The sequence below is a fragment of the Pundamilia nyererei genome, unplaced genomic scaffold (assembly GCF_000239375.1).
Source record: "Pundamilia nyererei isolate P.nyererei 1_Seehausen unplaced genomic scaffold, PunNye1.0 scaffold00088, whole genome shotgun sequence".
NCBI lineage: Eukaryota > Metazoa > Chordata > Actinopteri > Cichliformes > Cichlidae > Pundamilia > Pundamilia nyererei.
The window spans coordinates 1,061,450-1,072,954 of NW_005187489.1; the positions used below are offsets into that span (position 1 = coordinate 1,061,450).

Genomic DNA, 11,505 nt, shown 5'->3' on the forward strand with positions numbered 1-11,505 from the left:
TCTGGTCTCATTACACTTTTTTCTTTTTTTTTTTTTTTTAAATAAAAGTTGTATTAGTCCTTTATTTATCCAGGTAAAAATCTCATTTCCAAGAGAAACCTGGCATCATAGCAGCAAGTCTGAAATACAAGCTGCATTTTCAAATGACACTGTCGACTAAATAAGGCAGTCATACTCATTCACAACATTTCTCCACCGGTGCTCAATAGTGCATCACATTATTAGCCTGTTTATGAAACGCCCCATCCTGGCTGCAGTGAAAGGCTTTTATTCCCACCCAGATGTCGCTGTAGGGAGCTGGGCGCTGTAGTTGGGACAGTACCATGTGCGCTCTCCCTTTTACGCCGCATGCTCAGTGTTTTTTCCACCCCAAGTTTGACCCGGGCCACTATTTCCTCCGCACCGTCACTCTCTATAAAGTGCCCATGCTTCCCCCCACGCAGTCTCTTTCCCCGGCCACAAAACAACCGTGAGTGTCCAACTCACTGTTCCTGAAAAACTTAAAATAAAAATAATATAAAAAATATAAAATCCACAAAATCTTAAAAAGTGCAGATCTACTTAAAGAAATAGAAACCTTTAAAAAAATAGCAAAATATTATTTTAAAAAACAAACAAACATCAGGCCTCCGGCTTAACTCGAAGTTGTCTTTTTTTAAAGGAAACACTTAGAAGACACACGTCTTTATCGCGCTGCTTTTTCCAGGTTTGGCATTTTCAAAACGCCCGATCAGCTGTTTGTGCAGCGTGTCTTTAAACCAAAGCGCAGTTTGGATCCGGATTAGAGACCATACCGACATTTTTCTGGCGTTTTTTTAAAACGAAGCCTTGCGTTCATCCTCTGAAATCAGCGATATGAACACAGCGACGGGGAGTTATCCGATGGCTTCTCTCTATGTTGGCGACCTGCACCCCGACATCACGGAGGCTATGCTGTACGAGAAATTCAGCCCAGCCGGACCGGTGCTCTCCATTCGGGTCTGCCGAGACATGATCACCCGGCGGTCCCTGGGATACGCTTATGTGAACTTCTCACAGCCGGCTGACGGTAAGCAGGGATGGGATAGCTGTGCTGTGTGAGCACGTTGCCTCCACAAGGCGTGAACATGTTGACATTTCCAGCCTGCCATTGAAACTGTGTACAGAGCCTGAATTAAACGCAAATAAATGTGGTTAATTTTGCAGTGTGAAATGTTCATAGCAGTTCTTTAGACTGTATCAGTTATTTGACCTACATAAGCACGTCCCAGTTCTCGTGTATGGTTGGGAATATAGCAGCCTGTGTGTGTCTCTGATGTAATTCAAGCCCCCAGAACATGCAGAATTTAAACTGTCCTTAAAAGTTGGCCAAAATCAACAAACCATCCCCATAAATCACAGGCCTAGATTTGGGTAAATGGAATCTTTTCCTACACCTTTTTAAAAACCAAAATGACCCATTTCTGTGCCTATTTAAAGGGCCAATGAGTTGAGTGAAACTAACTCCCATTGCCCTCTGCTGGCATGTTCACTGAAAGCATGAAAGAGACAAGCACAGCTGAGCCCGCTGCACTGCTTGTTGCTTGTTTGTGCTGCTGCTTGTCTGTATATTCACTGCAAATGGAAAAACCTGATCTTGTTTCTATTTGAATTGAATCCCAGCTTTAATAGCTGGGATTAGTTCACTCACACTGTTGGGTTATCTGTTATATCCTCACCACTCAAAGCTGTTAATCTGTCATGATACACAAAAGTGAATGTATATGTAACCGTATCAGCAGTGCTGTTAAGTACCTTTTGTGATAAAACAGTTTCCAGTTACAATGCGGGAGTATCAAAGCACTGAGCAAAGGTAGCAGGTGTTGTGGTTCTCTTTGGGGGTGCGCTGACACTGTTTGTCCTATCAACAAAAAACACCTGTCACAGCTTATCTGCGCTCGAGTTGGTTACCAAAAGCCAAAATAAATGAGAGGTTACGAGTGGCTCGCTTTCAGGATATCGTTCCGTTACAAACGTGAGAAGAGCCAAAAGTTAGAAGACACCATTTGTTACAAGAGGTGTAGACACCAGGGGGGAGTTGGCTGCTGGGCATTTATATGGAGTCCTGAGCACGTGTCTGTGGGGCAGTAGCTTTGTGCCTGAATAATACAGCTACTAATGCAAAACTATAACAAAGCAGTTGTCAGTAAAGAGCGTTTCATATGAAACAGAGCGGTCTTCATGCTTCACTGTGTTCCCTGCTGCATTTCTTAATGTCACAGTTGTATCTGTAAACAAACACAAACCCGGGTGTCGCTCTTCTGAGCATTCTTTTTAAACATGTCTCTTCCCCATCAGTGGTAGAGAATGCCCTACTCGCACTCCATGCCAGCACATACCTCTCAGGACCCCTCTCTAAATATAGCTTTCCCCTGTGCAGCCCAAAACGTGCCTGCTCCGTAATGCTTAAATAAAAAGTGGTTAACAATAATGGGTAATTCAAGACCGTTAGTGGCTCCATTTTCTCTTCTAAACGACACATCTGATATATGAGGTCAACAGAGGTCACTTTGGCCTTTTTTGAATAAAGTTCCCAACTCTGAACCTTCCCGAAGTCCCCGTTTTTTTTTGTTGTTTTTTTGACGGTGACCACACACCTTCCCTGAGCGCACAGGTTGTGAAGTACAATTGCAAACCAAACTGCTGATGCCAGCAGACGCAAGGCAGCTCCGCTTTGTTTACCAGACACTTTCAGCTGGAAAGCTGTGTGTGTGTGTGTGTGTGTGTGTGTGTGTGTGTGTGTGTGTGTGTGTGTGTGTGTGTGTGTGTGTGTGTGTGAACAAAAGGATGTTTGGCATATGCCCACATGATGTGTGAGGGGGTGTACATTTGTTCGCCTGGGCCTACAGATCACAGAATAAAGGTCAATGCAAACATATTACTGCTCATCTCTACCACATGAGCTGATATTCTGATAGTGTTTAAATGAAGGCCTGCTGCATTGCTAAGTGGCATGTGGCTCAGCAGCATGTGGTTAATCAGAACAGGGAGACATGTGCTCCAAGCTAGCCCACTGCAGCTGCCCCCCACACTTTTACCAGCTGCTTGCAGAAATCTCATCAGCCTTATTGTCTGCTGCAGTACCTTCACCCCTTTGAACATGTTAGCGGCCTGTTTTAACGCATTTAAGCGGTTTCTCTCTTTTATTATTATAGTGCATGCATTAAAAATGGCTGCATTATTATTGTTGCATGGTATCAGCAGATAACAGACCGAAGCATGACACATAAAGGTGACAGATATGTTTTCTGACATGTAAATAACCACCAGTGACCTTTCCTGTGACCTCTCTGCTCTTCCTCCGGCAGCTGAAAGAGCCCTGGACACCATGAATTTTGACGTGGTGAAAGGGAAGCCAATCAGAATCATGTGGTCCCAAAGAGATCCCTCCCTCAGGAAGTCGGGTGTGGGCAATGTTTTTATCAAGAACCTCGACAAGTCCATTGACAACAAAGCCCTGTACGACACCTTCTCTGCCTTTGGCAACATCCTCTCCTGCAAGGTACAGTTGACACAACACTGATTTATTTATGTATTAATTTATTTGCTGGTTTGAAATTTAACACATACATTTTTAAAAAAAATCATGGTTCCAACAGGAAAACTAGTCAAATTGCACCTTGAGCATAAATAAAGTGATCAAGTTTAACAGAAGCCTTTTAGAGGACAAATGTAAAAAAACAACGCCTCAACTGCTTTTTGCCTCAGTTTCTGTAAAATGCACCAAGTTTGCAACTTTTTGGTAGTTGCACACGTTCAAAACAAGAAAAGGGAACAGGAATGTCCCCACACCTGTTTCTTCATTTGGACCTGTTAGGCCTTTCTTTAGTTTTTCTGGTCTGATGGTGAAGAATAGGTTCTATCCAATATACTCCCATATTGATGTCATAAATTAACTTTTCTCATTGTTGCATATTTTAATGCTTCAAGCTTTACTTTTGTGGGTGAATAACATGCACCTGAGGGAAAAACCAAAATGAGATGCTTTGGTAAATTATTATTTTGTAAGATTGACAAATTAGCACCTTTAGCACAGTTATTTATCACACATTAAATTTTAGAGTCAGTAAATTATTGTTGTGGATAGGTGACTCCCAGGCAACAAACTAACAAACACCGGGCAACATGATGGTATAATAATAGATCATATATCATTATATTCAGAGAGGATATATATGGATATACAGGTGATGTTTTTTGTCATAAAATAAGAACGATAAAGTGCCTTTATATGGTGTTAATGGTGCATAAATATGAAACCTGTGGCAGCTTTAGCTGTTGGTGGGTGGTTGTTAGGCAACATGATCACAATATCTGATATAGATAAGAACCTTCAGAGGTCTGAGATGTGCATGTTGGTTGCTGAACTCCTGACAGATTTGGCGTATTTGGTGCAAGATTACTCTTCCTGTGGTGGATGCTCACATTACACATGGAAAGTGTTTCCAGTAATGATGTCAGTTTATGTACAAATAATCCTTTAAAGCCAAAACCTCAGGATTCCCTCCAAATGTTTGATTTCAGATAGTTTATAAGCTCCCCTCAAACTTTCTGTTTGTGAAGGTATTCCATTTGGAAAATGGATTTATTGAGGAGATAGACTGGCTTGTTCCAGACAGGCAATCATGCAAAGCTACTCTAGAAAAAAAGCATAATGGATCCTTTTAAGCAATACTTAAACAGTATTGCTGTTTAAGCTTGTAGCCGATAGCAGCAGCCTAGAATCTGTTATTGTATCTTTAAGGGGGAAAAAAAAGAAAAGAAAGGAAACTTTAATTAAAAACAGTGGAAAAAATTTATGAAAAATTACAATTAAATTAAAGGAGTTTAACAATAAATCCATTTAAAACAGCAAAACATAATTTGTTCACTGGACACATCCAGAGAAGTGATAAAACCGATTTGAGTCGCCTTACGCCACTCTCCAAATGTCGAACTTGCTTCAAAATGAAAGAACTGCCTTCATTCATAGTCGTGTCTATGTGCGTCTCCCTGCACTGTAGGTGGTGTGTGATGAAAACGGCTCCAAGGGGTACGCCTTTGTCCATTTTGAGACCCAGGACGCGGCTGATCGCGCCATCGAGAAGATGAACGGCATGCTTCTGAATGACCGCAAGGTGTGAGTGTCTGATAATCTCTGAACTGGAGGTGTGGATGTTTAATGTTGTTGGAAGACTTTTGAAGAATTTGCCTGAATTTCAAGCTGACTTTGATATAATATAAAAGTTATCATGATATTGAAAACCGCAGCTTATGTGCATCAGATCGTGTTGTTTCCTGTGTCTAATGTATAAATCTGACTTGTGTGTTCTACGTTTGTGTTGCGTCAACTGACTTTTTGTGTCTTTTTTTCAGTTGGTGAGCTTGTGTGTGAATAATATGACTAATACACTCATCTCTTACTGCCGCCAGTCTGACGATAGCCTCTAAACTAAGAGACAACAGACTAAAAACCTCTTACCTTTCCTTCCAACCAGTTGCATTTTCTGTTGCCTCAGTTCACTTGCTGGTCACCCATCTTGGAGTGTTTGTGTGTGTGTGTATGACCATGCTTGTGTGTTTTAGTGATGGATCGAATGCAGGAATGCAATACTGGATGGCAGAAGGGGAGAGGTCATCATGGCAAGGTATATAAGATCATTTGGTCCTCCTCAGCTTTCGTTTGTACTGTTCCTCCATCCCTCTCCATCTACCTCCACATCAAGTTTTGGACCAAGAATTAAGATGGTTGCCACTGTGTTGTCTAGCATGCCGACATATCTGCCTGCATCTGGTGGTATTAACAGCAGTTGAATGGATTGTACACGTTGTTCACCCCAGGAATGATGAGTCCCATGATGAAACGTAGCTGTGGATTTGTGTTGTGGATGTTGTCCCTGTTCTTGTGTTTGCGGGGTTAGGTTTTTGCTGATCATTCTTAACGTGGAACCCCGGACAGCCAGTGTTTTTGTAGACTGGAAAGTGGAAGTCAAAAGAGATGGAGTCTGGTTTGTTGTTTTTTGCTTTTTTCTCTTTTGTCAAGCCTGTTTTCCAAGAGTGTGCCTGTGCTGCTCTCCCTCTGTCTTCAGGTTTGTGGGTCGTTTCAAATCTCGCAAAGAACGGGAGGCTGAACTCGGTGCCAAAGCTAAGGAGTTTACCAACGTTTACATCAAGAACTTTGGGGACGACATGGATGATGAACGCCTGAAGGAGATTTTTGACAAATACGGTAAATCTAAATTTGTTTCCTGATCATTTCCAGATGAAGAGCTGCAGCATTTGCAGCACTCCTGCTACTTTTAGATCGCTCTGACCACTGGTACTTGCAGTTTCACTGTAGACCTGAAACTTGGAAGGACTGCAAAACAAAACTTCTGTGTCAAAACTGCTCATCCTTCTTGATTAGGATCATTATGAGCAGTAGCGCAAGCCTGAAGGTGGTGCATCTGATTAGTGGGGCACTGAGGAGCATGCACATTATGTACTGTGAATTTGTCCTCCAGGGGAAGACCTGGGAGTGATCAATCAACCAAAAAGACCTAAAGTGTGGTTTATTGCTCCACAGTCTTTCCAGACTTGGCTCCCTTTGACTTTGACTTGAAGGGTCACTGTTTGGAAATAGTAAAGATAATCCAGTGCACACTCCAGATGCACAAATCCAGAACAGAACTTCCTGGGGGGATGATCCGGTCTTGGCCGGTGCACTGGGAGCAATTTGTGAATTGTACTTTTAATGGATGAAGTTGAAAAATGTTGTACTTCCCTGATATTCCTGTGCAGCCACATTGTTTCATTTTCCATCCACTTTCTTTGGCCTTTGCAGGTAAAACACTCAGTGTGAAGGTGATGACAGACCCCAGCGGCAAATCCAGAGGGTTTGGATTTGTTAGTTACGAAAAACACGAGGATGCCAACAAGGTACTTTGTACTTTTGGAAATGTGTCAAGTGTGCGTTTGTCTGTTTTCTCTGACAAATGTGGCTTCATTTAAAGGCTGTAGAGGAGATGAATGGCACTGAACTCAACGGCAAGACTGTGTTCGTGGGCCGAGCTCAGAAGAAAATGGAGAGGCAGGCGGAGCTGAAGAGGAAGTTTGAGCAGCTGAAACAAGAGAGGATCAGTCGTTATCAGGTCTGCAGAAACTACTAGTTGTCTGTCAAAATAAAAATCAATTAATTTTATATTTCAATGTCAGTAAGTAAGCTGATGGTTCTGGATAAATCGTAACTTTTGTTTCAGGGAGTTAATCTTTATATTAAAAACTTGGATGACACAATAGATGATGAGAAACTGCGCAAGGAGTTCTCTCCATTTGGCTCAATTACAAGTGCTAAGGTAAAAATGGCTCAATACACTGAATAAATAAGAGACTTCAACACATAAGTTACCTCCGCTGTCTGTATTTTAGGTGATGCTAGAGGAGGGGCGCTCCAAGGGCTTTGGCTTTGTCTGCTTTTCCTCCCCTGAAGAGGCTACCAAGGCTGTGACTGAAATGAACGGGCGTATTGTTGGCTCTAAACCTCTCTACGTGGCTCTTGCTCAGCGCAAAGAGGAGCGCAAAGCCCATCTCACCAACCAGTACATGCAGCGAATAGCTGGCATGAGAGCCATGCCAGCTAATGCCATCATTAATCAGTTCCAGCCCACTAGTGGATACTTCATGCCAGCTGTGCCGCAGGTGTGAGAATCAAATTCAGGCTTGATGTGCATTTTAAAACTGATTGTATTACTGTGTTTAATATGAAAGGGCTATATTACAATCACAAATGCACAGATGCTTTTCATACTGGTCGTCCCACCAATTTTTATTGATATATACTGAGGTGTCAAAACTGATCATTGAGGGTGCTGGGGTGTCCTCGAATGTCATTTTTATGGGGGAAAGAGTTGATTAATGAGGACTAGCTACTACGGCCTGAGGCTGGGCTCAACATGGAGAGAGTATGGTGCTGTCAGGGTTGTTCTGATTGTCTCCAAGGACCCAAAATAATAAGTTTGTATTGATCACACATTTGACTTTCTTGCATTCATCAGGCTCAGAATAGGACTACATACTATGCACCCAATCAGATCGCTCAAATGCGACCAAATCCCCGATGGCAGCAACAAGGTGGACGAGGTCAAGGTGAGCCTGTGGACCATGATGGAGCACATGTCTGTGACATATTGAACATTATGCCCATACTCACATTGTTTTTATCTGTTCTTTCATCACTTCCAGGGGGTTTCCAAGCAATGCCCAGCTCGCTGCGTCAGCCAGGGCCCCGTGCCAACCTCAGACACATGAGTCCTAGCAGCAGCACACAAGGCCCACGAGGTGCATTCACAAAAAAATAGCATCAATTCGTTGACTACGGGTTTGGAATTTGAAATCAATGATATTGATGTTATACAAATGTTTTCCGTGTTATTAAAACTGTAATTTCTTCCTCGTGGTTGCTAGCTGGTGGTCAGAGCATGGGTCCTCGTCCTTCAGTTGGAGTCCCCGGTCCTCGGGCCATGCCTCCTTACAAATACGCCACTGGTGTCCGTAACCCCAACCCCCAGGTGGTGCAACCTATTGCCTTACAGCAGGTATCACATTAACTTCTCCCACATTAAGCATCCAAATGTTGACACATTGTTCCTCATTAAGTCTTAACTGTGCCTTCCAGACTCAGCCAGCTGTGCACGTTCAGGGCCAAGAGCCCCTCACGGCCTCCATGCTGGCTGCTGCACCTCCTCAGGAGCAGAAACAGATGCTGGGTAAGACTGACAGATACAAACAAATGCTGTTCAGGGTTTTGGTTTTTGGGCAAATTTATACTCACTCACAATTTTTTTTTTTTTCTTCTTCTCCTTAGGGGAGCGTCTGTTCCCACTGATTCAGGCCATGCATGCCAACCTAGCAGGAAAGATCACTGGCATGTTGCTGGAGATCGACAACTCTGAATTACTACACATGCTTGAGTCCCATGAGTCTCTACGTTCAAAGGTACCTCGCTACCTCAAGCACACTGAATAGTCCGGTATCCATTTTCTAAGCTGCGTCATGCTCATGTTTGTGTTTGTACAGGTAGAAGAAGCTGTTGCAGTTCTACAGGCTCACCAGGCGAAGAAAGACGCCACCCAGAAAGTAGGTGGCATGGCTCCTACTGCTGCTGCTGCCACATCCTGAAGACTCTGAGCTATTCTAACTTGGTATGGAAATCCATGTTTAGTCAAGCTAATCAATCAGGTTCATTAGGCTATGATAAAGATTGTGCGGCACTAATGGGAAGACATTGTGTTGTTTCAGAGCATAGAAAACTGAGAGGAGATGGGAAGAGACGCACTACACTGGAAAGCCCAGAGTCTTCTGAACAATCGCACGAAAACAAAAATCAAGAAAAAAAAGGAAAACATTATTTTAAATGTACACTTTGAAAAAATATTACATAATGCATAATTTTGTAGTTCTGTAATACTTTTAACGCTGCACACCAGATGCAGTGATGCAAATGAATCTTGAACAAAGGCCCTTTATTTTGTGGCAAAGGAGAGGAAGTAAAAAGAGCCTTGTTCTCTGTCTTTGCTTGAAAGCTTCATGTTGGTGTGAGATGACTCCTCCATCCTAACACGTTATCAATGGGTGTGTGGTAATTTCAATAAAGGGATGATATGTCCAGGCGACTCACCTTGTGTTATTTTAATTGAGAAGGAAAGTGTGCAGAAGCGGAGAAGCATATCAAGTAATCTGTGAAACGTGATGGGGGTAATGTTATGGCACGGGCAGTGGAACTGGACCACCAGCTTTAATGATCATGTGACTGTTGATGGAAGCAGCAGGATGTGATGTGGAGTGTGCAGAGCTATAGACTCTGCTCAGGTTCAGACAACTGTAATAAAGCCGCACAGAGAGCACTACAACGTGCAAATGGAGAATTACACAGAGCTGCAAAAGCAAGAGTTTACTCCAGGTAAATAAATCTAGATAATCTTCAGTGGCCAAGTCAGGCATCTGATCTCAGCCCAATAGAGCAGCCTTTTCACATTACTGAAGATAAAACTGAAGGCACAGACCCACAAACCAAGCAGGAACTGAAGGTGACTGCAGTGGCAGCCTGGCCGAGCATCTCAAGTGATGAAACGAAGCACCCGATGATATTCATGGGCTCTAGTCTTTCAGCAGTCATTGATTTTTCATCCAAATATTAAAAACAAGAAAAATTATTAAATTATTTGTCCAGCTGCTATTAAACCTCTGAAAATGGTGAACTATGTTTTTAAAAATGGTTAAAGTCACTCCAGTCACATCTTGACTGTTTGACATAAAATCCATGGTGGTGGTGTGCAGAGGCAAAATTGCAAAACCTGTTATTGACCAAACACACTTAAGTGTGTGTCTGATAAACACTTTGGTACAAAGTAATACTGAAACATGATAACGTACTTATAAGTTGTGTTTGGTGTTATTTAGGGTGTTTCTTTTTTAGCATTTAATCAAAAAGAAGGAAAAAGGTTAGGAAACGTTTCCCTATATTCAAATGATCCAGTGGGAAAACTGTCAAAGTGGCTTTGCAGTGCTTACACATTACTTCTGAAAATGCAAATTTTGCAAAGAATTAAAAGGTTGTAGTAACATGTCAAACTCTATCTTTAGCTTGTCCTATTAACAGTTTTGAGGAATTGTGAAGTTTGCAATTGTTTTCTACTATTTGTGATTAATTTCTCTGACGGATTAAAGGACTGGTTTCAGGCAGAGAGAAAATATTTGATTTAGGAGAGACATGTGGAAATTAGTTTGACTCCATTAAAAGTTAATAAAGAGAAAACAGGAGCCTTTACGAATTTTATGCCCAAAGTAATGGAAACTCTAGGTCCTCTTGCCATTTTTGCTAAGTCTTCTATTGGAAACCTCGGAGTATGTTTTAACTCGGCCTTCACGTTGGATGCTGCCATTAAATTTCTGCTTTGCTCTTGTTTTTGCCACTAAGCAATCTTACCAAGTTATGCTCCATTGTTTTTACACTGTGAACTGTAAGTTGTTGCTCATGCCTTTATTTAATCAAATCTGTACCCACATCAAATGATTTTATTTTTGGCTTACTAACATGGAAGCTTTCCTGTAAGGGTTTCTTCACTTGTTTCGAGGAACCCAGTGATAAAATGGTTTAACATCTTCCCTCTACACCAATTTAAAGTGGCAGTTTAAAGAGAAACAAAAAAGTAATCCATGGCAATGTAACCATGATTTAATGGCACTTTTCAAGTGTGACCCAGGCTGATAAAAGTTACTTATTTCCTGTCATTTGATTACATAGGCTTGATAACTAAGCGGGACGGTCTTGGACAAAAATAGATGATTAAAAAAAAATCAAAGCAAAGATCAGATTGCATCGTGGCTTTAAAACTACAAATATTTAAATCCAAATTGAAGTAAAATTCAGAGTTTATTGTAATAATGGGAGATTCCTCCGACAGGGGGCGGTAGAGTTCAGTAATCCGAGGCTGCCTGTTTTAGTTCTGGTTCTCTCCACCAATAGGAAGC

General features: G+C 42.0%; 1 protein-coding gene across 1 annotated transcript; it reads left to right on the plus strand.

Moving 5' to 3' along the window:
• The first annotated feature begins 614 nt into the window (after window positions 1–614).
• Window positions 615–9,640, plus strand: pabpc4 (poly(A) binding protein, cytoplasmic 4 (inducible form)). The gene is made up of 15 exons (XM_005738961.2): window positions 615–1,048; window positions 3,327–3,520; window positions 5,022–5,137; window positions 6,087–6,226; window positions 6,821–6,915; window positions 6,990–7,127; window positions 7,236–7,331; window positions 7,405–7,674; window positions 8,031–8,121; window positions 8,218–8,313; window positions 8,440–8,570; window positions 8,651–8,741; window positions 8,840–8,970; window positions 9,052–9,176; window positions 9,274–9,640. Exons 1-14 carry the CDS (start codon window positions 856–858, stop codon window positions 9,151–9,153), a joined length of 1,884 nt encoding a protein of 627 aa, XP_005739018.1. The 5' UTR covers window positions 615–855; the 3' UTR covers window positions 9,154–9,176; window positions 9,274–9,640.
• The last annotated feature ends 1,865 nt before the right edge of the window (window positions 9,641–11,505 follow it).

Coding starts and splice junctions, on each gene's coding strand:
- pabpc4 (XM_005738961.2), top strand. CDS start 856: ATGAACACAGCGACGGGGAGTTATCCGATGGCTTCTCTCTATGTTGGC. Junction 1,049..3,326: donor CTTCTCACAGCCGGCTGACG/GTAAGCAGGGAT, acceptor TTCCTCCGGCAG/CTGAAAGAGCCCTGGACACC. Junction 8,122..8,217: donor ACAAGGTGGACGAGGTCAAG/GTGAGCCTGTGG, acceptor CATCACTTCCAG/GGGGTTTCCAAGCAATGCCC.